General features: G+C 39.1%; 1 protein-coding gene across 1 annotated transcript in view; it reads left to right on the top strand.

Annotated features, from left to right (window-relative positions):
• Positions 1-1,025: 1,025 nt before the first annotated feature.
• The window catches only part of GTF2I (general transcription factor IIi), a gene marked incomplete at its 5' end in the record, with an annotated part of 97,381 nt that continues 71,910 nt past the window's right edge, over positions 1,026-26,496 (top strand). The window contains 2 exon segments of the mRNA XM_081054138.1: positions 1,026-1,401; positions 25,090-25,193. Of these exon segments, the coding sequence (XP_080910264.1) occupies positions 1,026-1,401; positions 25,090-25,193 (480 nt within the window).

The following is a 26,496-nucleotide window of genomic DNA, read 5'->3' as shown; positions in this document are numbered from 1 at the left end:
TTTTACTGTAATCTCAGTCTTGGTACATATCTTATTATGTTGAATGTGATTCTAAGCAAAGTAGATTGAGCGTGATTTAAACAAAGGAGGATTCCATATCATACAATTCCAAACACAGATCAATGAGTTTTTTCTTTCATCTGTTGCTCAACCCAAAAGACAACAGTTCGATCCTACGTGGGAAAAATAATTGGCTGTGCTGAGAGATGGTTTCCAAAGTGGCTTATAATTATGATCACAATTGACAAAGCACCTGTACCAATGAGGTAAGGGAGAAATTGGCTAATGAATACCAACAAGTGCACCAATAATGTTCAAGGTAGTGCGTCAGGCCTTAGGGAAGACTGAAAAAGCATGACATTTGTGACTATAGACATAAATTTGAGGGTTACACCCGTTAATAGCAGTACACTGAGAAAAAGGCTTGGCTTCCACACGCGTTCACAACACACACAGTTCCATATTGTCCCAAAAGGGCCAGCTTTCTATCTAGAAAAGTCAGCTAAAATTTTTAGAACTGCTTTTAGAATTTAACAGTTTTAGGAACTGCTTCAACATCAAAGAAGTTGGAGTTGTTCATGAAGCAGCAAAATTCCACTCTGAAGCATTAAACAAATTCATGGAAGCAGAGGACTACCGTCCAAATATTTAATGATACACGGGTAATCTTGACTAAATGAACTTTTGTCTTAACAACTCACTTTCTAACACACTCTCAATGCTTTGCCCAGCGTTTCCACGCTGTAGACACTCCCGCCCATTAGTCACTTAGTAGCCGTCTCCGTTATCAGATCGACTGTCTGGGTATCACAGTGCTTGTGTTCAAGTCACCCTTTTTTCACTTAATAATGGCCCCAAAGCGCAAGAGCAGTGATGCTGGCAATTCAGATATGCCAAAGAGAAGCCGTAAAGTGCTTCCTTTAAGTGAAAAGGTGAAAATTCTCGACTTAATAAGGAAAGAAAAAAAATCCTATGCTGAAGTTGCTAAGATCTACAGTAAGAACGAATCTTCTATCCGTGAAATTATGAAGAAGGAAAAGGAAATTCGTGCTAGTTTTGCTGTGGCACCTCAAACTGCAAAAGTGACGGCCACGGTGCGTGATCAGTGCTTAGTTAAGATGGAAAAGGCATTAAGTTTGTGGGTGGAAGACATGAACAGCAAACGTGTTCCGGTTGACAGCACGGTGTTGCGCCAGAAAGCACTGAGCCTGTATGAAGACTTCAGCAAGGGAGCCTCTGAAAGGACTGACACCAAACCTTTTACTGCAAGTAAGGGATGGTTACACAGATTCAGGAATAGGTTTGGACTGAGAAATGTGAAAATTACTGCAGAGGCTGCGCCTGCTGATGAAGACGCTGCTGTCACGTTTCCGGCAGAGTTGAAGTTGGTTAAGGAGGAAGGTATGTATGCGTAGGAAAAACCAGTATATATGGTATTTGGTATTATCTGTGATTTTAGGTATCCACTGGGGGTCTTGAAACATATTTCCCGCGGATAAGGGGGGACTACTATACATCAAAAGACTGGCTGTTTGGAAAGTTTTCTTGCCAGCAACAAAGGCTAGAAAAGGCGATGTGGTCGCCACCTACCGAGGGGGAGGGGGAGGGGGAGGGGGAGAGGGAGGGGGAGGGGGAGAGGGAGGGGGAGGGGGAGGGGGAGGGGGGAGGCTGGCCGCCCGGGCTGAAATCTCCGGTGGGGAGGAAAACAATCACAAATGCACTCGACCTTGTGCTTTGCATAAATATCTAAAAATTCTGGGCAAGAGTTTTTTTTTTTTTAAACTTCTGAGTTTAACTTAGGTGAACAGTAATGTCTCATCGTTTTCGAAATTCATGAACTAAATCAAAATTGAGAAGCAAAAAATAATGGGGGGGGGATGGGTTCGAGGTTATTTGCTTAGCAGTTGATAGAACAAACCGGGCTACAAATCAGGTTTTCTGCTCCCACTCCATGGTTTTTCCTCCTCAACTTTCTTTCTAAATGTCGGGTGTGAGAAAGCGTGTGAGCAAAACCTCAGGGGGGTAAATAAAAATGAGTCCACTCCCCTCCCTCGTCCAAAGTGGGGGCAACAGTCTTTACAGGCAAGCTTTCAAAACCAACAGGAGTTCTTTGTGTCCCGGAGGGTGGTGCAGGGCGGAGGAAATCCCTTGGCGGAACACGGAGGCCAGCAGGCCGACCAACCGGCCGGCTTGGGGCTCCCTGGACTTTGCCATGTTCGGCCTCACATTTGCAGGGAATCTCGGGTGCAAGAGTAAGTGCGAGTCTTGGACCGCGGCTGAGGCCGGCTGCACCGCCACCGGCCTAGATTTTCACCCCTGCACCCCAGGTCCCCTCCCCCACCCGGGCAGCCGCGCAGGCCCCAGGTGCAGCCATGTTCTCGATCCCACCACCCGCGCCTCCATTGACAGTCCTTGCCCGAGAGGGCCGGGCGCCGCGCTCTCCGCGTCCCCCCGGCTTGGGGTTCGCAGGCGCGAAGCTTCCTGGGAGTCGTAGTTCGCCGCCCCCGCCATCACGTTGATGGGGACGAATCAGAAACTACAACTCCCGCTGGGCGGCGCTGCCGGTGCGCACGCGCAGCAATTCTTCGAGGAACAAAAAAAAAAAAAAAAAAAAGAGGAGGAGGAGGAGGGTGAGAGAGAAGCTCGGAGAGCAGAGAAAAGGGGCCACCGATCGCCCCCCCGCTTCCCTGCACGCACTCCCTAGCCGTGGCCGCCCGACTGCCTCGGGTACCCCGGCCTCTCTCTCGGTCCCCTGTGATTGGATCTCGGCGCGGAGCGAGGCCCTGCCAGGGCGGCCATGCGGCGGTGACAGGAGCTCGGCTGAGACGCACGGGCCCCTCGCCCTCTCACCTCCTGCCCGCTAATCGGCTCGCCTCAGCCCGAGGCTGCTTCGCCGCGGCCGCAGCTCACGCACGGCCCACACTCGCCTCTCTTCGGCACCCCCGATCCCGGCGCTGCCTGGAGGCGGCTGCACTCGGGTGAGTCCCCGTCGCCTCGTGCCCCGTCCCCCACCCTCGCTGCCATCGCGAGCAGGGCCTTTATTTGAGACCCCCCTCCCCCCCGGGGCCTGCACGGACGAGAGTTTGGGGACTGTCGGCGGCCGAGTGGGGGTACCCCGCCCCCCACCCCGGGCCGCCGGCGTGGGGGTGGGGCGGGCGCAGATGTGGTCGCGGGGGACGACAGTTGCACGCGCGCGCCTGGGTCCGCATGGGGGAGGGGCGCGCGCGCCTGCGCCGCGTGGGGGGGTCTCACGCGTGAGGCCCGCGCGCGAGCGAGCTGGTGGCTGCGCATACCCGGCCGCTGATTGGCCGGCGCGGGTGGTGCGGGTGCGCGCGCGGTGCCAGGCCCGAGCGGTGGGGTCGCGCTCAGCCTGGTGTCTCCGGGGCTCGTGCGCCCGGGCAGCAGACGTTCTGGATTGGCCGGCGGGCGGCGGGGGCGGCGCCGCGCGGCTCGGGGGCTGCGGCGGGCGGGCCCCTCCCCGGCCCCTCCCTGGCCCCTCCCCGGCCCGGCCCGGCCCGCGCCCAGGTGGAGCCCCGAGTGGGCTTTGTCCCGGCCGGCGGGCGCGCCTGCCCGCTGGGCCTGTGCTGTGGGGGAAATCGACACAATGACCGGAAGGAAAACCTCAGCCTTCGGGCCACGAAAACCGGCCGGCTGGACCGGGCCAGCACCCGGTCGGCGTCGCAGGGGAGGAGGAAGACAAAAAGCCGTCCGCCTTCCCCTCCCAACCCCCTCCACTTGTGCTTGTCCGAGTTTTGCCTTTATTAAAGCGAGGTTCTTTTTTGTTTTTTTTTTTGTTTTTTAGTGTTATGGTTTTGCGCTAATTTGCGGCTGAGAGTGTTCAGATGTCGGGTCCTGTTCAAGTAGTGCTGACGCCTGCGAATGCGGGGTCCCGTGCAGACTTCTCACCCTCCGCATTCAACTGGGCTGCAGACAATGGCTTGATGGGCCTTGGTGCCTAAGCGGAGTCCCTGGGTGTGGAGCACATGAAAAGGGGAAGTTAGTTTGCAGCTGAGAATGTGCAGTCGAGTGCCCCGAGGAGGCAGGGTATCTCCCCCAGGAGGTGACTGATTTTATTTTCTAATACAGGAGACCCCCTCCTTATCCGCGGTTTCACTTCCTGCAGTTGCAGTGGAGGTCAGAAAATGTGAAATGGAAAATTCCAGAAATAAATTCATAAGTTTTAAATTTTTCGCGCCGTTCTGAGTAGCGTGATGAGGTCCTGCTCTGTCCCGCCCGGGATGTGAATCATCCCTTTGTCCGGCGTCTCCACGCTGTGGACGCTGCCCGCTGCTCGTCACTCAGTAGCCGTCTCGGTGTCGGTATCGCAGTGCTCGCGTTCAAGTAACACTTACTTGTCGTTAACAATGACCCCAAAACGCCAGAGCAGTGATGCTGGCAATTCAGATATGCCAAAGAGGAGCCGTAAAGTGCTTCCTTTAAGTGAAAAGGTGAAAATTCTCGACTTAATAAGGAAAGAAAAAAAATCCTATGCTGAAGTTGCTAAGCTCTACAGTAAGAACGAATCTTCTATCCGTGAAATTATGAAGAAGGAAAAGGAAATTCGTGCTAGTTTTGCTGTGGCACCTCAAACTGCAAAAGTGACGGCCACGGTGCGTGATAAGTGCTTAGTTAAGATGGAAAAGGCATTAAGTTTGTGGGTGGAAGACATGAACAGCAAACGTGTTCCGGTTGACAGCACGGTGTTGCGCCAGAAAGCACTGAGCCTGTATGAAGACTTCAGCAAGGGAGCCGCTGAAAGGACTGACACCAAGCCTTTTACTGCAAGTAAGGGATGGTTACACAGATTCAGGAATAGGTTTGGACTGAGAAATGTGAAAATTACTGCAGAGGCTGCGTCTGCTGATGAAGACGCTGCTGTCACGTTTCCGGCAGAGTTGAAGAAGTTGGTTAAGGAGGAAGGTATGTATGCGTAGGAAAAACCAGTATATGTAGGGTTCAGTGCTCTCCATGGTTTCACACGTCCACCGAGGGTCTTGGAATGGACCCCCTGCGCATAAGAGGGAACTACTGTACACATTTTAGCTTTGTCCATTCTTAAGCCACTGTGGTTTGCTTGCTGCCTCGTGCTTTTCTTTGGCCTGCTTCTTGGTTGGCTTCTTGGCTCACACACCTGTGGGCTACGATGACTTTTTCTTTTCAGGCTTCTATGCTTATATGTAATCACTCCTTTAAAGCTTTCTCAGAATTTGCCGATTTTTTTTTTTTTCATCATCCCCGTCAGCTGTTTGCCCCTTCTAGGAGGGCATCTTTATTTCCTCTAGGAGTGGGTTTGAGTCTGCCTTGTTGTACATGTACCTGACCTAATCACTAGGTATTAAACTCCTCGGTGGGTAGGGATTAAGAGCCTTTTCTGCCTTTGTTTCTCATCTGCCAGTCTACAACTGTCAAAGTACTTTGCATATTGTAATAACAGCTAACATTTGAATATTTCTTATGTGCCTGGCATTACTTATTTAATCTTCAGAACAATTCCTTAATTCCATATTTTTTTTTTAAAGATTTTTTTTTTTTATTGGGGAAGGGGAACAGGACTTTATTGGGGAACAGTGTGTACTTCCAGGACTTTTTTCCAAATCAAGTTGTTGTCCTTTCATCTTAGTTATGGAGGGCGCAGCTCAGCTCCAGGTCCAGTTGCCATTGCTACTTGCAGGGAGCACAGCCCACCATCCCTTGTGGGACTCGAGGAATTGAACTGGCAACCTTGTGGTTGAGAGCCCACTGGCCCATGTGGGAATTGAACCGGCAGCCTTTGGAGTTGGAGCATGGAGCTCCAACCGCCTGAGCCACCGGCCCGGCCCTGTAATTCCATTTTATAGATGAGGAACAAGCCTAGAGATGCTGGATAATTTACTCTTGAATTACCCAGCAAGTAAACCTTGACTCCAAGATTTGAATCTAGGCAACATGACTCTTAAGCCTTAAGCCAGTGGTTCTCAAACTAGTGAGGTCAGCATGCCCGGGAAAGGTTGTTGGAACAGTTGCTAGGCCCCACCTTAGACCTGATTCTGCAGGTCTGAGTGGGGCCCCGTAATTTATATTTCTAACTACTTAGCCATGGTTCTGATGCTTGAGAACCATTCACCATGGTGTAAATTAAATTTTAAGTGAGGAAAATTTATTGTAAATGTTTGCTTTTCATTACTTTAAAGCTAGATCTTGAAGAACTAAAACTAATTCAAGCTGTTTACTGTAGATTGTTTGGGAAACTTTGAGAGTTAGTTTATTAGCCGTGATTACAAAACTAAAAGTTTAAAAACAAAAAAGTCTCCAGTTTAAAAAAGAGCTGTGGATTTTTAAGAATAAAATTAAGAACCTAATAATCTTGGCCTTTCCCCCCCACTCATTCATTTATTGATTCATGACACAGGCATTTATCTACTTCCAGAGATGCCTAAAGCATCCCATCCCCACCTCTGAGTATAAAGTCTAGGAACCTGGGACAGGTGAGGCGATAGCGCCTGAGCTTGGCCTTGAGATAGGTTGGGCCAGTCTGGGGCTGGCAGAGCAAGCCAGAGTTCCAGCCTCCTCCCCTGCTCCCCTTTCCCCAGGCCTTTGCACCTCCAAGAATTTCACTTTTAAGATGACTACAGATATTTTGTTATTAAAATATAGGCTTTTAGGTTCTTTTTCTTGGGGCACAAGTCTTTTTGATAAAGATTTTTAGTTTTTCTGAATTGTAATGGATTTCTTAATAGTAAATTAGGAGGAATGAGATTAATTTACGATTCCATTCTGTAATTTTTGGTGATTTATAGATCGATGTTGTATTCCAAAACGTAAAATATAAAAGACAAGGCCCCTAACTAGGTGGTTGTGATCTATAGGAGCAGTAAATAAAACACTGACAATTTACTAAACACTGAACCTTTATAGTTATTACTGGTGACTCGCCTACGTGCATTGCATCCCCGATTCAGTTCTACCATGGTTTCATTCTTCATTGCAACTGAGTTTTTAAATATTGCAATCCTCTTCTGAACGGTTGTGGTTATAATTGACCTGAAATTGTCTTAACCTTTGGGTTAAACAAATGATAAGTGATTTTTATGTATGTCTAGGGGAAAGCGTTGTTTGAAGACTGATTTAAGAAGTAATACTGAGGATGGTATTTCACTTTTCCAAAATGCGGTAGAGGCAATTTACCTGAAAGATAATTGCTAAGAATTGTAGTAGCAGTCATAGAATTTTTCTTCAAAAGCTGTATACATTTATTTGGGTTAAGCTTATTCATTGTTACTAAATGAAAGTAGAAAATGCAATTAATCGGTTCATTGTAATTGTAGAGTTGAGATGTGTTGTAATCAATGGGCTTAAAATGGCAGCATAGCAATATGAAGAATAACATTCGGTTAACCAAAGTGTAGCTGAGGCTTCCTGCCTGCGAGAATAAAATTAAGAATTAGTATTTTAGAGGATGTTTGCATACTGGAAAAATTATGGATAAATCAGAAGTGTTGAGGGTATTATCTTGATATTCTTCATTTTCCATTTTTTCCTCTTTCTGCCTTTACCGTTTTCCTTTTGTTCTTTACTGGAACTGTCACGACTACAGTTTCCTTTTTTTGTTTTTGTTTTTCTTTTTTCCTCTTTGTTTCTACAATTCCTATTTTAGTATTCCTTGCTTGTTTCTGGCAGTACTACTCTGCTGTTTCCCACTTTGGTCTAGTGGGAAAGTAAGAGTTTGATATAGTCATAGATTGTCTGTTGATGGAGGATTTGATTGTAACTTGATTAAATGCTATAGAGGATTTTTAAAGAATTAGTTTATTTAAAAAGTGTAACGAGTCAAAATGAATTTATAATTGAGAGCTGAAGTATAGCTTAGTAGATATAGACAGGTTCTGAAATCAGACTGCTTGGATTCAAATCCTGGCTCCTGCCACTTCCTAGTTGTGTCACCTTGAGCATTCACTTCGCATCTTTGTGTCTCAGTTTCCCTATTTTAAAACAAAGTAGGGTGATGATAATAGAACCTCTTTCTTTTTTACGGTTGTTGTGAAGATAGAATGAGTTAAAGTGCTTAGGATGGTATCTGGTGTACAGTAAGCATTCAATAAATATTAGCCATTAAAATACTATTTTTAACACTTTTGAGAAATTGAGTTTCTAAGGAAATAAAAATTTTACTAGTAATACTGACTACAAGGTTAATCTCCAGAGATTCTGCAGACGAAGTCTGTGAAGGCAAGGACTTGTTCTTCCTGGAAATTCCCTCTTGTGACTGTTAAATTATTTTTGTAGTATGGCAGGGGAAATAATGTTTTTTCCCCCCTTAAAAAGTACTGTGCATGATTGTGTTAAGGTACAATTGTAGAAGCAGAGAGTAGTGAAGAGTTTGGTCCTATTTAGGGTCTCTGGTTAAAATGAGCCCTGGTTAGTGGACAGAACCTATACATTTCTTTTTTTTCTTTTTCTTTTTTCTTTTTATTTTTCAAGTGTGTTTTTCCAGGACCTATTGGCTCCAAGTCAAATAGTTGTTTCAGGCTAGTTGTGGAGGGCGCAGCTCACAGTGGCCCATGTGGGGATTGAACCGGCAACCTTGTTGTTAAGAGCAGGGCTCTCTAACCAACTGAGCTAACCAGCCGCCCCATATACATTTCTAATATATATGTATAATGGATTATGGAGATTGACGTCTACCTGCAAGTAGTGAATTTATAATTGAAATAGCCTCTGGAACTGGTTACCCAACAGATAAATTAATCGATTTCTGTCTTCAACTATTGTAAGTTTTAGAGATGGTGCCTCCCACCCACCCCGACCCCCACCCTGAACGGGGATGTTGTATATTTGAGATAGAAACTAATAAAGGAGTTGAAGAGTAGTTGCAATTTCTTTGCTTTTGTAGGGCAATTAAAGGCAATAAGAAAAATTTCGCTATCTTATTTGTGGCCAGCCCCACTCAGATGTTTTTACTAGAAATTCACAATTGGATTGATGAAAGCTGAGAAAATGTTGCTTCTGTATTGTTATAATTTGTTATATTTAGATAAAGCTCTTACTATTGATACAATATAAATGTGAATAGATATTTGTCTAGATTGTGTTTTCAGATCAAAATTGGTTTAAAGAAAATGAGGTATTGTAAGTGAACTAAAGTCAATAAATGGTCTTGGCCTCAGACTTTGAAACACTTAGGTTACATTATTTTAGTTGAGAAATGATAGTTTGACAAAGGAGGATGACAGCATGTATTATGCCTACTTTATACATGAGGAAAGAACAGAGAAACCGATCCTAGAACCTGACCCAATTAGTTTAAAATTAGCTAAAGGGGTAAAAGGAGATCCATTAGCTCCACTTTCCCCTTTTGTTCTTTTTCTTATTTGCCATTTTAAGCATCTCGAAGCAGTTTTGATTCAGTGGCATTACATTCAGTGTTGTTAAAACCATCAGCTCTACTAAAATCTCATCATTCCAAATAGAAACTCTGTACCCATTAAGCAGTAGCTCTCCATTTCTTCCTCCCCGGGTCCCCATCCTTGGTAACCTCTAGTCTACTTTCTGTCACTATGAATTTGTCTAGTCTAGATATTTTATGGAAGTGAATCATACAATATTTGTCATTTTGTGTCTGGCTTATTCACTTAGCGTATTATTTTCAAGGCTCATCTGTGTTTTAGCATGTATGGGAACTTCATTCCTTTTTAAACTTTTTTTTAAATTTATTTTTTAAGTGTTCTTCCAGGACCCATCAGCTCCAAGTCAAGCAGTTGTTTCAATCTAGTTGTGGAGGGCACAGCTCACAGTGGCCCATGTGGGGATTGAATAGGTGACCCTGGTGCTATGAGCACTGCGCTCTAACCTACTGAGCTAACCTGCTGCCACATGGTTTTTTTCTTTTTCTTTTTCGTTTTTTTTTCTTTCTAAAGATTTTATTGGGGAAGGGGAACAGGACTTTATTGGGAACAGTGTGTACTTCCAGGACTTTTTTCCAAATCAAGTTGTCCTTTCAGCCTTAGTTGTGGAGGGCGCAGCTCAGCTCCAGGTCCAGTTGCCGTTGCTAGTTGCAGGGGGCACAGCCCACCATCCCTTGCGGGGCTCGAGGAATTGAACTGGCAACCTTGTGGTTGAGAGCCCACTGGCCCATGTGGGAATCAAACCTGCAGCCTTCGGAGTTAGGAGCATGGAGCTCCAACCGCCTGAGCCATCAGGCTGGCCCTGTTTTTTTCTTTTTAATGCTTGCTTGGGGCAGAAGACTTTGGATGGGTCAGAACAAATCTCTCAATAGTATAGAAAAGCCGTGTAAAATGAGTTTGTCCTTTTGTGAATATTAAATTTGTGTCTGCCATTTCTACCATGAATACTTACTTCTTTGAAGAGGTTCTTTATAGTGAGTTTTTAAAAAAATTGTGGCAAAATATACATAACACAAACCTTACTATTTTAATAATTTTAAGTGTACAGTTCAGTGGCATTAAGTACATCCACATTGTTGTACAACCATCACACCAGCCATCTCCAAAACTTCATCTTCCTAAACTGAAACTGCCCATTAAACAATAATCTCCTTTCGCCCCTCCACCCGCTCCCCGGCATCCACCATTCTACTTCCTGTCTCTATGAATTTGACTATTTTAAGTACTTCATATAAGTGGAATTATACAGTATTTGTTCTTTTGTGATGTTTATTTCACTTAGCATAATGTCCTTAAGGTTCCATGTTGTAGGATGTGTCAGAATTTCCTTTTTAATCCTCAGAGTGATTTTTTTTTTGGAAGTTTTTGTTTTTATAGTATGGCAAAGGAAATAATTTTTTAAAAAACTACTGTATAAGATTATATCATAATTGTAGAAGCAGAGAATAGTGAAGAGTTGGTTAAAATGAGCCCCGGTTAGACAGAGCCTGTGAAGATTTCTGATTGTATAGGTCTGGTATTTTGAGAATGACTGTGTTTTGATTGCATTAACATACATGGTCCTTAGAGATAGTATTTTTTATAGCAAGTTAAAAATTGTTTTGTGATTATGTATTTTTGTCGTGTTGATTGCTCCTGTAAAGCTTTTGGAGTAATTTTTTAGGGTATGTTGTAAAACAGCCGGGTAGTCACTTTACCCAACTAGCGACTCACTTTTTGAGTTATTTCATAATTTTTTCCCCCTTTTTTGTAGCTTTAAGTGTATGAAAAATAGCAAAATTGAGTGTTTGAGCCGTTGTTCACCTTTTATGCTTTAAGCTTTGGAAAAGAAGAACTTTTTTTCTTACATTTGGAACAGTACTCGTTTATCCCCTTACTTACCCAACATACTGAGGGCCTTCGGTGTGGGGAGATAGGTATTCTCTGAGGCTCCAGAACACAATCTGTTGAAAATAATGCTATGGGCAAATTATATTATTTGTTGAGAGCTTCAGGATAAAGACTCTTCAGTTTGTATATTCAGTCTAATTTACTTTTTTAGGTATTTGGAGTAAAGTGACTTTAACTTAAATTTTAAAACAGTCTTTGAGGAGTACATTAAATGTAAGCAGGCTTTCATGCTTGCACATGCATGCTTTAAAAGGTGCACATACTTTATTTCAAAACAGTGATTTATTGTATGCCTTAAATTTAACACAATGTTATGTGTCAATTATATCTCAATGAAGTTGGGAAAAATAAGAAGTAAAAATAAATACAAAAAATCCCCCAGTGATTTATTTTAACATTTTTCTGATTAATTTTCCTGCCCAACAGAAAATAGGCTATTTTATTTAGCAGTTAGTTGGGAAATTTTCGTTTTATCAAACTTGGATTTGGAGAGTTTATATGTAAACAAATAGGCACATATGCATGTATTTTTAAAATAACTCATTTTAATAACATTTAAATTTCTAAATGCTTACTCAATTTACTGAATGCTTGTGTGAAGCACTCTGTCAGATACTTAATAGATTCTGATAGCAACCTTGAGGTAAATATACATATTATTGTCTTTTTCCAGACTAGTAAATTTAGGATTGAACAATCCCAAAGTCAGCCATATTTAATTGCTGATAGAACTTGAATTCAGAACTTTGGCCTGATTCCAAAGTTAGTGATCATAATAGCTTTGCTCTGTTGCCTGCCTTCTGGGAATAGTACATTTAAAAAAAAATGAAGATGGACTTTTAGATCATAATTACTTGATTTTCATTTCCTCTTCCAATTTATAAAGTTGGAAAGTTAGAAAAAGAACAAGTGATCCAGCTTTTTTCCCAATACCAAGTGATTTTTAAATTTGGAGTAAGGTCAAAGGGACTTGTTCTTTGTGTATTAGCAGGGCATGCTGCTGCTTAAACATCTGGACTATCAATTTAAAAATATAATTTAGGCATTTGTGAAAATTTTCTCTTGAACTGTAGTGCCAAGAAAAGTTGTGGGTGTTCTTGAATAGCTAATTTTTTTATTGTTTGTTTTTCAAGGACATTGTTGTGGCCACTGTGGAACTCAGAATTGAACTTGTGGTCCACTGATTGGGCAGATCTTCTTTCCCTGGCTTCGTTTTATTGTTTTGTCATTCTTCCCTTCACCAGGCTTAAAAAGAAAATTGGCTAATTTTGTTCGTTCTCTCAACATTTGTATGGAAATGGGGTGGAGAAGGGTGCAAAGTTTTAAGTATGAATGTAACACAATTGAAGATAATGTCAAATCTGAATCCTTCAAATGTATTTTGTTTCTTCTTGAGTGATCACTTGGTTTTTAGTGATGTAATTACCAGCTTTATTTCAGCAGATAGAAATTAAGAATATAGTGTCTTAAAATGTAAGCATCACCTGCTGTAAAAACTTAAAAGCCTTGACTTCAAAATCAATCTTGATTAAAGTTTTGTCTTAGGGATTTCTTATTTTATTTTTAAGCACTTGCCTTTTTATATAGAAAGTTAAATGAATTAAAATGGGCTATCTGACTCTATTTTTCCTGTTTGCCGAAGTGTATATGTTAAGTATATATGTTAACATATAATTAACATATTAATATAAATTGTGATGCTTTATATTCTGTTATTGAATATTTATAAAATGGAACATCTGAGTGAAAAGCCAACCTAATTGGATTCCTTTTGGAAAGTACTATGATTCACTGGTTAATGTGTAGTCTGTAGAGTTTTACTTGATAATCTCTAGATTGTTTATACTTTTGGACATATTTACTTTTATGAATTTCCAAGCACTCCCTCCTTACAATGCAAGAAGAAAGAAAAACAGCCTATTTCCAGTTTTATTTAGCTAACGAGACAAATTGTAATCAGTAATTTACTGTTTAATTTTCTCTTCTCCCAATTCTGACATTCTGAACACCTGTAACAGCAAATGCAGCAAGAGAGTTAAAAACCTACGAGAAAAGACAAAAGTTGGAGAAATTTTAATTTGCTTTAAAAGTTATTTTGAAATGCTGTTACTTGAACTCACAAAATACAGTCGGCCCGTGAATAACATTGGGCGTTAGGGACGTGCGAACCCTGGCAGTTGAAAATCTGCTTAGAACTTTCGACTCCTCACCAAAACTTGACTGAAGCCTGACCAGAAGCCTTACTGACATCATAAGCAGTTAACAGGTATTTTGTATGTTACATGTATTATGTACTGTATTCTTACAATAAAGTAAGCTAGAGAAAAGGAAATGTTACTAAGAAAATCATAAGGAAGAGAAAATACATTTTTACGGTATTGTATGTATTTATTGAAAAAAAATCTGCATATAAGTGGACCCAAACCATTCAAACCTGTGTTGTTAAAGGATCAACTGTAGATTTAAGAACAGTCAACAAACAAAATATCCCACGTAGAAACCCCATTCAGTTTTGCCAAGTGTCACTTTATAGCAGAAGCGTCTAATCCAGGATCATATTTTCACCCAGTTGCCTTGTCTCCACTATACTTCACTGTAGAACAGTTCCTCAGTCTTTGAGTTTCATGTCCTTGATCTTTTTGAAGATTACAGGGCAGTCATTTTATAGAATGTCTCTCAACTCGGATTTGTCCAAGTTGCGCTAGAATATAACAGTGTTCTCATTGTTCTGTTGGGTTGAACGTGAATGTTGATCACTTGGTTAAGATGATATATACCGTGTTTTCCGTTGTTAGTGTTTTGTGTAGCAATACTTTGGGATGATGAAAATATCTTTATTTTTTATTTGTTATTTTTTTTTTAGAATTGAGGAACTCTTTTTTTTCTCTTAAGGCTGGGAATTTTTATATTTTTATTTTTTAGAGATGAAGGTTAGTACACAGACTTAAAAATTTCGTTAGTGTTGTTGTCTAAGTCGTTGAAAAGGTAATGTTTTTCTGAGATTTAGATACCGTGAAAAATGTTAAAAATTGGATTAAATTTTTACATTGTATGATGTGGTTTGAAAGAACGGGGAATTAAGAGCAGTCAGCTCTTGATTAGCTTTTATTTAATAATTCTGTGATCTTGGGCAGTTTACCTTGTTTTTTACCAACTTATCAGCTGTTTTTGTGTGTGTGTGTGTGTGTGTTTTTTTTAAATTTTTTTTATTGGGAATATTGGGGAACAGTGTGTTTTTCCAGGACCCATCAGCTCCAAGTCAAGGCGTTGTTTCGACCTGGTTGTGGAGGGCGCAACTCACTGGCCCATGTGGGAATCGAACTGGCAACCTTGGAGTTATGAGCACTGTGCTCTAACCAGTAGAGCCAACCAGCTGCCTTATCAGTCCTTTTTATGTTTATTAAAGATCTGCTTTGTACAATGTGTCAGGCAGATGTATCCTTTTATAATAAACACACCAAGATACTAAATTAATTTCTTTGGTATCATTCAGAAGACAAACCCATAGGGTCAATGAATAACTGTAAACATTTTCTATAGAAACTACTAAGTGGACATAATTAGAAAAAATGGCGGTATGTTGAAAAAATTAAAGACACTTATAAATTCTGTGTTCAAAATCTGAACTGATTGTACTAAATGTATACTGACATTTTAGGGATGAATAAGTTTCCTTTCCTGAAAAACAGATTCATTAGTACTTAGTAATGATAGGTTGAACACGGAGGTATTTAAGTATTATAAATTTTAGAGGTAGAAAAACTTAGGCACCCAAAAGATTGCCATAATACAGTATTACATGATAGTTTGAATAATTTTAATGCGACTGAATCTCGTTCAAAATGAAGTCAGCTGATTCAAGTCTTAGATCCTTTCCATTTATTTTAGGGTACCATCTTAGGACAAAATGTGTAACATTTCAGATGATGAATTTTAACTTTTTCTTAGTACTCATGATTTTGAAGAAATTTCTTTTATAAATAAGAACTTATGTATTTTAGAAGTTTGAGATCCCATTTTCAATTAGAATTCAGTGATACTTGACGTTATTTTATACTTCTCACTGAAGATTTTTCTGTTAGTGTATATATTTAAGATGATGATGATGTTTTTAGTCATTAATGTTGTTGAAACTTGGCTTTACTGGCTCTTAATGAATTGGTAAATTTGAGTTTTACCTCATATACAAAAAATAACGTGAGACTAGATCTTAAAGAATGGAGACAACTGGAAGACTGAAAAACCAAGGAGGAGATAGCTTATCTTAAAATCTGGCCCAGAAGCAGAACATCCACAGTGCAGGAAAATCATACTGCAGTTTCTGGTATTGCGGTCAAAATTTAAATTCTGATGGAAGATATTCCTGGTAAAAGTATTCCCAACACCTCCCACCCTCCCTTTAAGCCTGTTGAATAATTATAGAATTGAATACCATTACCTGTCCTTAATACTTCTGTAGCCTTCTGTGGATAGCATCCTAGTGGTAGGTATTTTAGCTTATTTTGAAGATTTTGTCAGTTTTAATTGATCCATATATCTGTGGTGTAGTAATTACAGCACTAATACAAAACCTGAGTTAGGAAAGTTGCTGATTTTTGTAATTTTGAATTTTATTGCACTGTACTTAAGTAAATATACAGGGTAGATCTTAATTGCTTATTAGAAGTAAAAGTAACTTGGATAACCTTAGTAGTCTGCAGAAAATTGTGAACATAAGTTTTTTTTCCACAATAAAGTAAAATGATTCTGGTGCCTTGATCAATTTAAATCCATTTCCTCTTAGTTGAGAGTGGGTCTTGGGTCTTGGATTTTAAGTTTTGCTAATTTAATGATATGTTTAAGTGCCTGTCAGCAGTGTTGTGACATAAGTTATGTGTTCATCTAGACAATTGTTCTGTAACACATTCATGTTTTTCTTTGAACCAAATCCTTTCCTTTCTTTTTAGAATGTGACTGATGTTGATATATAAACTATTCCTTAATGTCAATCATAATCTTTGCTTCATGGACAAAAAAAAGATACAGTTTTGCCTTAGTTTATTTATGATGAGTGGCAATTAATTTACTGCCTCATAAAATTTCCTGGTGTTACAGTTCTGATCACAATATAATTACTTTAATTCTTTTTTAATCTGCTTTTCTTTGATTATTATCGTGATAATAATCACGATAAGCATGAAAGAGGTGGAATTTGGAATTTGGAGATATAGATTCTAGTTCCTTGTTATAAACTTAATTGTATGACCTTAGCAAGATGGCTAATCTTTCTGGGATGGGTTTCTCATTTATAAAATAATAGAACAAAGTGGTTGCACTAAAATATCTTGAGTTTTCTTCTTGATCTAAGATTGTATGTTGTATGATTGAAATGGAAAGATATTTGTTGAAAATAACATAATAGCACAAATAGTAATAAAAAATACACGATAGTGTTATGGTACCTCCTCCACTTACCAGTCTGACTTGAAACTTAATTTGAATGGAAATATGTTGAAAATTTAGTAGTATTTTAGGGATCAGCATAATAAAAAATATTAAGAACATCAGTTTGTTTGTTTAATTTCTTTTTGTTGAGGAATATTGGGGAATAGTGTGTTTTTCCAGGACCCATCAGCTCCAAGTCGTTGTGGAGGGCGCAGCTCAGCTCCAAGTCCAGTTGTGGTTTCCAATCTTAGTTGTAGGAGGCGCAGCCCGCCATCCCATGCTGGAATTGAACTGGCAACTTTGTTGTTAAGAGCTCCCCCTCTAACCAACTGAGCTGTCCATCCCTGCTGAGCATCAGTTTTTTTTCTTTGTTAAGAGTGATGATGGCGTGTGTGAAAATCTTCAAGAGCTGTCTGACTCGCTATAATTTTTATTTTGCATTTAACAGCAGGATCGGTAAATTAAAAGCAGAAATATGGTCAAATGAAAAAAAATATATGGAATTAATTATTGGCATATTTTGAGGTAGAACAGATCAGAACAGTAAGGACACAGATAAACCTAATCCCTGAAATGGATCTCCCAACAAGAAACACGAGAAGATTTTAAAGAATGGCTGGAGTCTGTTTTCAGAGAGATAAAAGAAGACCATCGCATCTATTAAACAATAGCCAACTGACCAGGATAAAAGATAAGAAAATCAAACAAGAGCAGGCCAACTAGTTCATATTTGAAACTCATAAAGGAGAATTAAAATATTAAATCAGGCACACAAAAGATAAAAGAAACACAGACTGGAAGAATTAAATTGAAAAAAAAATGGGAAAGAAGATATAGCAGCCTCAGGTAGCTGTTAATGTTTTGTGTTGGTGGCATACTTTTTCATTCCATTTTCTCCTAACAGTGTTCTGCTTTGCCTTTTGTTTGAGTAGCTAGCTGCTAGCTACACTGCTAATCACAGTGTATCCCAGGTAATCTTTTTATGACTAGTCACAGTAATTGGGCTTGGGGTAGGATAAGCTTGTGACACAAACCCCTAGAACTGTTGTGCAAACAGTAGCAGGAAGACATGATACAGGTAACCCCCGCATAACATGGCACTTCTATAACACAGTTTCGCTCTAACTCGGTTTGAGATTTGGGGGAAACCCTCGCATAACACGGCATCGTAGAGCACGGTTTCACTCTATAACGCGGTTTGAGAATTAGAGAAGTCCCCTACAAACATGGAGCATAATAAGAGCTTTTAAGAGCAAAAAAGATCTCATTCGAAATTAGGGAAATCCCCGAACAACACGGACCGTAATAAAAGCTTAGTAGTGACGACGAAGAAAACATTATTTAATACATATTAAATAATTATGTTATACTTTTGGTGAAAATTGCTTTAATAAAGATATTTCTCAATTATAAAAATATAATATGATGTGTTTTAAGTTTTTGGAGCATAATCCCCTTTTTTGTACTAGTTCTTTGTTTCGTATAACATGGATTCACGAAACACGGCATTTTTTAGAAACCTAACAACCGTGTTATACGTGGTTACCTGTAGACTGTTGCCTGTGGGTTATAGTATACTATAGGTATGTGGTAAACTTAAAGATGCCTGTGGCTGTCATCTCTGTTTTAGGGAAGAACCAAACCCATCTGCTCAAGAAATGAGGCAGGTTTACAAGGAGAGAATAGAGAGAATTCAAAACACATGTCCTGTGTTCCTGGATCTAGCTGTGGGCGGAGTACGTGCAATCTTTAGATTGAATAATTAAAAAAAAAAAGTAAAAATTCCCTTTACTTGAGGTGGTTTGAACTGGGAATTTGTAACCTTGTAATCAAATAGTTCTGGCTAATTTGTAAGTTGTTCTTGAAAGTAAAGAATATTGTAAGGTGTGGTTCCTGGAGGTGGTGGAACTAATAGCAATGTTCTAAAATTACAAAGCAAAATATTTATAAAAATATCAAAAAGTTGATAAGATTGAAAGGCATTTTGAAGGGGTAATGTGAAAAGGCTTAATATTAAAAGGAAAATGGGACTCAGATAACAGAAGTCAGAATCACCTTTGTCCTAAGGGCATTTGCCAATTTCATCACATGAACTTGAGTTTTGAAAATCTTGTGAGATGAGAGGCTCAGAAATCAAAGTCCACAAGTTGTCCAAAATTCAGAGGTCAAATAGGAGACCCGTCTCCTCAGGAAGCTGAGACTGCAAATTGGATTAGGGTGATTGAGAAGTAAACCAGCCTACATCCCTGTTTGGGGTCTGGGTTAACATCTGGGCGATCCAAGGAAACTGAATCCTTGAATTGGGATTATAGTGACTCCAGGTGGGTAGTATGCCCAGACACCTAGAGGAAACTGCCTTCATCATAGGCCTCAAATTTAAAATAAGTTTTTAATTTAAAGTTACCAGGACACAGTAAAAGATAATCAAGCATTCATGGGATCAAGTACCATGAATATGAGCAAGAACCACCAGGAACAACAAAAATAACACCTGCAAAAACTTGAGATTTTTGAATTACCAGAAACTATAAAAACAATTCTATTATGTTTAAAGAAATATGTTAAGCTTGAAAATCTTTAAGAAGTAGGAAATTATAAAACGTGACATAGCAATAAATAGAAATTCTAGATACGAAAATGGTAAACAAAATGAAAAATCCATTCTGTGCTTATTAACAGAATAAGCACAGATGAAGACAGAATTAGTGAAATGGAAGGTAAGTTAGAATAGACTTTAGTTCAGAGAGAAAAACATGAGAAAAATATACAAGAGGGTAAGAGATTTAAGGACTAACATACATTTAATGGATCTCAGTAGGATAGGAGATAAGAGAGTGAGGTGAGACAGTACCTGAAGAGATAATAGCTGAGAATTTGCCACAACTGAAGGATGGCAATCCTAAATCAAGAAGCCCAGTGAATGACAAACATGGTGGATGAAAAGAAATCTACATCTAAACACACAGTAAAACTGTAGAACACCAAAGACAAAGAAAACATCTTAAAAACAGCAGGGGTGGGAATGGAGATTACCTTCAAGAGACTACAGGTGACTTCTGAATAGCAGCAATGGAAGCCGGAAGATAATGAAATAGCCTCAGTGTGCTGAAAGAAAGTAATTGTCGACTTTGATTTCTATTTCAGTGAAAATAGCTTTCAAAAATAAAGGAAATTTATTGAAAAATAAATTTCAAAAGTTTCCCATGAGGAAGACATTCTAAGGGATTAAATTCAAGCAGAAGGAAACTGAGATGTATGAAAGAATGTGGTTAAACCAAAATGAAAATTAAATCGAAACAAAAATAATAGATTTAAAAATACAGAATTAAAAATAAACATACAAAAGCTGAATAATTAAGGACCTACCTTCAAGTAATAATTATCAAGATTAAAAGAACGACTGGGATAAAGAATTATTGACTATTGATGCAAATACGTAGTCATTATCAGACATCAGTGTAGTAATGGCGGAGGGTCTAAGTAGATGAGAGTCACCCAAGAATACAAAAACCATGAAAAGTATTTCTTTAGTAAGCAAAGAAATTCATCTATTTTAGTGACAAGGAGGCTTTCATGGTGATAGGTCATAGCTCTCCAAAATGTTTGTGAGACTGATAAATTTAGTGTACCGTGTTTCCCCAAAAAGAAGAGCTAACCAGACCATCAGCTCTAATGTGTCTTTTGGAGCAAAACTTAATATAAAATTACAGTAAAATAAGACCGGGTCTTTAATAATATAACATAATTAATATAGTATAATATAAAATATAATACCGAGTCTTATATAAGACCGGGTCTTATATTAATTTTTGCTCCAAAAGATGCATTAGAGCTGATTGTCCAGCTAGGTCTTATTTTCGGGGAAACACGGTATATAAACATTTCTGGTAGCAATGTAAAAAATTTGGCATTATGTATCAAGAGCTATAAAGATGTTCATGCTATTTATTTCAGTATTCAGAATGTTAAAATGTGGAAATAAAAAGGCAAAAGCTAACTTACCAAAGATGTTAAGAAAAATTGTGTGATTCCATTTCGATGCCGGTTGATCATTGAGGCCAGGTCATTGCACACATAGTGGATTAGGCTCTTTGGAATTTCATTAATTTATCCTGAGAATCTGTGTCCCTGGTGTTTCACATGCATTTGAACCGTAGCATATCATAAGGCTGTACCTCTGTGTTCCTTTTCTCAGGGAAGGTACCTTGCTCTCCTGTCCTGGGAATGCCCTGGTACAGGTAATCCTTGGAAGTGGGAGATGAAGAGTGCTCACATGAGGTTGGGGTGGACCTTTGCACACTGGCTCGTGTGCCGTACGTTTTCTTTTCCCTTGGTTAACTCATTCTTTTACTATATATAACGCATTCTTTTACACCCCAGGGTGGCTCAAGGCGTCCTGCGAATTGAAATAAGTTGACTCAAATAGTTTAATCTCTGTAGCAGTATAGGCGTGTCTGTGATGAAAATGTTTATCTATGATTTTCAATATAGTAGCCACATGTGGCTGCTGAGCACAAGAAATGTGCTAGTGCTACTGAGGAACTGAATTTTAAATTTTATTTAATCTTAATTAATTTAGATTTAAATAGCTACATGCAGCTGTTATCTAGAGGAACACCCTTCCTGTTGTTCCCTGACTACTGCTTTTTGGCCTTTGCTGATTGCCTTCTTCTAAAGAGATCACCTGTTCTCCCCGTACCACCGTCCTTTAGCAAGACAGCATCAGAGATACACAATGGGGAGGGAGCAAGCACTTGATGTTACAAATCCAGAAACAAAGCCGTTTTCTTGTCGGACATTTTACCCTATGAATTGTCTCAGTTCAATTTGTCTTCCATTTCTGTATTTTAAATGACTCAAAGGGATCATTTATCCTTTTTGTATTTAATGTTTTATGGAGTACATGATCATTTTTCTTTTTGTTCCAAAGAACTCATCAAGTTCAGAAGTACATATTATGCCTATTTGCATTCCTTATGATTACAGAGCTAACTGTCCCGTTTCAGTTGCTTTCAGTTTTTTGTTTCATGGCACGGCCTCTTTTATTAGGAGACTTCTGAGTTTTGACATGATAGGATTGATCAAATCCTGTTCATTTTGTTGTTGTTCATTTCTAATGAGACACACACACACACACACACACACACACACCCCATTAAAACTTGAAAAAGGCTGCATTTGTCCTGCTCCAGTGGCTTAGGGAACACTGTTTTCTAAGCTTCCTGGATATTTCCATTTTGCTTTTTTGCTCTTACTCTTTCTCTCTCACATAGTCTTCGTCAATATTAAAAAGATGGCCAATAAAGCACTGTAGGTATATTCAAGAGTTGTTTCTTTTTTGTCTATCCAACTTTTATTTTAAAATGAGGGGGCTCATAAAAGATGAGGTCAAAGGAACATTCATGGCAAGTGATTGATTTGATTTCTCTGAAGTGATATGATTTCTCTGTTCATACTGTGTTTCCCCGAAAATAAGACCGGGTCTTATATTAATTCTTGCTCCAAAAGATGCATTGGGGCTTATGTTCAGGGGATGTCATCCTGAAAAATCATGCTACGGCTTATTTTCTGGTTAGATCTTATTTTCGGGGAAACACTGTAGAAGAGGAGCCTGGCACAGCCCACTGGGGGCGTGGATTTGGTTAGTGGTCTGGGCAGCTCACACCCTGGCTGTCTGGGCTGCTGTTTCTGTGAAGACCGGGCTACAAGCTCCACACTCTTGAGTCCTAACCTGGCCTAGTGTGTCCTCTGGTATTTGTCGTGAACACCACTGCTGTGGAGGCACTTTCTCCCTGGGAAAGGGAGGGAGGAGACAGGCAGCAGTCACTGAATAAGAGGGACTGGAATGTTCCCTGAATAGTCTTGACTAATGACTGCGCAGGGAAATGACCGCTTGGAACTGGCAAAGAACAGCTCAGCCAATTTCTGTTGTAATCCAGATTCACCCATTTCTAGAGAGCAGAAAGCTCCCAACAAAATACATCTTTCCCCATTAAGTCTGATTGGACTCAGTCATCGCCAAGGTTCTCTCCTTTGAAAAATTCTGTCATGCTTCCTGAAAAGTTCTGGAAATGAAATACGACCTCTCATTGCCTGTGGCATCTCTGTGGGCTGTTGGTGTGGCCTGTCTCCTATTTCTTAACATTGAGTGTGAATGACATCATCAGATTTATGGCAATTTAAGTTGAGAAGTGGAAACAGCAGTAGGCAGAAAAGTGTCCTAGTGTTATGTTCTGGCTCTGAGAGTGGCTCTATGACTTTGACAAATCATTGCATTTGTAAAATGAGAACACATCTCCTTTTCCTTGTGCTGGAGAATTAAAGGCAAAGTGAGATTATTAAGAAATAGGAAATATAATGACAGTATATTCTAAGTGAATGTTCTGATTATGGAAAAATAATACGCTTTAGTTGTCCATTTTGACTGAGCCACATTTTAATATGTATTTACTTAAACTTATTCATCCAAGAGAAAAAAATTAGGGAACATAATTTCTGTGATTTTAATCATTCTCTTGCTTGATGCTTTTCCTTATTCTCCATTGAAGATAGAGATCTTGTTTTGGGAAACAAAATTGCCGTTATTTGTTCAGAGACATATGGAAATATATGTCAGTTGTTTTTATTATTGGTTATTATTATCAAGTTTTATTTCCTCAGTACGTATACTTTATTACTTGCTGATATCTAAATCTAGCCTAGCAGTCAATTCACATGGTAACAGATGGGAAATAGATCACAGTTTTTAGTGTTAGGGAAATAGATAATCCTCTTTAATAAATAGGAAAAAACTTAGGTACATTCTCAGCCAAAATGATTTTCATGCTAATAGCTTTGTATTCTCTGGAATATTGGGGCTTCATTCAGTTAAGGGATACCCAGGTATTCAGTAAATTTATCACATATTTAGTGTGTTTTTAGAATTCCCATTCATGCTTCCAGTCCGTAATTTCTTAATCATCCTTTCGTATTATGTTCATTTGATTATTTGATCTCTTGCTAAAATTAGAGTTAATTCAACTAAATTGAAAGAGATTACTTTTAACAGGTATCTAATTAGCATACTATTGATGGAAAAATAATATTTTTAGTATTATAATTTTTAAAATTTTGCTTTAGATTTTACATTAGAGGGTTTTTATGTGGTAGATTTTTGCTTTTTAATTTTGATAAAATGTTCATAATAAAACTTACCATTGTAACCATTTTTAAAAGTGCAGTTCCCTGGCCTTAAGTGCATCCTCACTGTTGTGTGACCATCACCACTAGTGATCTTCAGAACTTTTTCATCAGCGCAAACTAAAACTCTATACATAGTAAACATAACTCCCTATTATTCCCTCCCCCCAGTCCCTGGCCACTACGATTCTGCTTTCTGTCTCAGTGAATTTAAGTAGTATAGGTAACTCGGGAGTGGTGTCATACAGTATTTGTCCTTTTGTGTCTGGTTTATTTCACTTAGATTAATATTTTCAAGGTTCGCATACGTTGTAGCGTGTATCAGAAGTTCACTCCTTGTTAAGGCTGAATTATAGATCACATTTTGCTTATCCGTTCATCTGACAATGGACGTTGGGTTGTTCCCGCCTTTTGGCTATTGTGACTAATGCTGCTGTGAACATGGGTGTGCAGCTATCTGTTCAAGTTCCTGCTTTCAGTTTTTTTGGGAAGTGGGATTGCTGCAGCATGGGAATTCTGTGTAATATATTGAGGAACTGCCAAATGGTTTTCTACAGTAGAGGCACCATTTTACATTTCTAACAGCAGTGTGCAGCGTTCCAGTTTTTCCACTTCCTTGCCAACACTTAATATTTAATGCTTATGTGTTGTATTTTTCTAGTGTTTGAAATTCAGCTGTGGCTTTTTGCTGATAGCAAAGTATGAGAAAATGTTTTCTAAAGTGAATAATATGCTGTTATAAAGGAATCTTAGATGGTACTTGTCCAGTAACCTGTTTCCTTTTTAGTTAAGAAAGGAGACATTCTCTTCACCCAACCTTAATCTGCTTTACCCACTTTTTTCTATAACCAATGTGTGCATGGGAGAAAGAGAACTTTGCGTGTTTCCTATGCTGGATTATGATAAACTGCTAGCTTCTGAAGTGCATCACCTCTTCCTCTCACTTGAGAGAAATTTTAACCGGTTCTGGGTGACATCAGAATTTATTTTGGGGTTATGCTGACCTAATTTTATGGGCATAAAATTAGATGGAAAGTGAGGGGATAGATGTTCTATCTTAAAAGATGGGTGTTTGGGGCAAATAATAGTTGGTTTCTGAGCCTTACTTTTTTCTTATGCAAGAAAACTGTAAATTAGGCAGTTTGTGGAGGACCCTCACAGCTATAAGCTTGTGTTTAGCAGGACACTGGGTTTCACTTTCTTCTTCTTTTCACAGGGATCATGGCCCAAGTAGCAATGTCTACTCTGCCAGTGGAAGATGAGGAGTCTTCAGAGAGCAGGATGGTGGTGACATTCCTCATGTCTGCTCTCGAGTCCATGGTGAGGCGGGCTACAGTTCTGTAAAACGTCCCATGGTTGGATGCAATTGGGCTTGTGGATGAGCTGGATTTGTTTTTATAAAACATAGGTTTTTTTTGTCTATTAATAAGAATAATTTTTTTGCTTGAATAATAGTTACAGATTTAAGCCTTTCAAATCAAATTTTAATACCATGTTTCAGAATATTCTTAACTTATTTAAAAGTTTAATATTTTAACATTTATTTTAATTTAACATTTAACATTTAATTTTACGTTAGTTTCAACTTTTTCCCTACCAATATTTCGGCAATCCCTTGTTTCGCAAGCATTCACTCTGAATTTACCTGTTATATTTGAAGTTTCTCAGAATGAGCTGCTATGTTATAGTCTGGTGCTGGTGTTTTATTGTATCTGTACAAAGAACAGTACCAGAATTTTGGGCCGTAAGAGCATGGTGACTATTTTATATCTGTTCTTTATTTTATGGTGCTATGCATTCACCGGTTACTCTGCCACCTTTTGCTAAATAGGTAATGTGTTAGCTCTTCATTTTTAAAAGATTTATACATAATTACAGCGAAGTATTAAATATTCTTTGGCTGTAGTTTTTTGTATTTCTGTGATGGTAGTAATACAATTTGCTTATCATATTTTTATGGATATGTAGCTGGAAATCTAGTATTTGAGCTCATAGATTTAAAAAGCATCAGACTTAGGTAAATTTTGACACAATGAAATTATTCTAAGTAGGAGGAAGCTATGTGTTTTCTGTGTTGTGTTGACTAGTATTAGATAGTGTTTAACCTCACAGGTCTCAGTATGATATAGTTTGCAGATTCTTTTTTGCTTTTCCAGTAGGGCAATTCTTTCTTTTTTCTACTATTTAAGAATTTTTAAAAAATTACCTCCTTAAAGAAATTTTAGAATGTTTAGTGGCTATTTACTGTTTTATTTTCTGAATGTCACTCATTTCTGCATCATGATCATAAAACCAGTCAAAATTTGTGGCTAAAATGTTAAATGATAATTTAGAGATTAAATCCTACTCTGTTGATAATTAAAATATGTTTTTTTACTACTGATCTCTACATAAAATAACGTGGTCACATAGGACCTGTTCTCTTCCTTAGAATGTCTCTATAGTTTTATCACCTTGACAGTCACTTTATTATCCTCAGCTTTTATTTGCTCCTCACCAGCAGGAGTAAGAGTAGCTCTCCTCAGGCTCCTAGTTGTATATTACGAAGTATAATTACAGGTGTATAGGTCGCTTCATCCTTCCTTAGGCCCAGAGATTTCTTTGTTCTAATCCTTGGACCGTC

The sequence above is a fragment of the Rhinolophus hipposideros genome (assembly GCF_964194185.1).
Source record: "Rhinolophus hipposideros genome assembly, chromosome: 7".
Lineage (NCBI taxonomy): Eukaryota > Metazoa > Chordata > Mammalia > Chiroptera > Rhinolophidae > Rhinolophus > Rhinolophus hipposideros.
The sequence above is the reverse complement of the archived record's forward strand: the minus strand, read 5'-3'. Positions and strand labels throughout refer to the sequence as shown.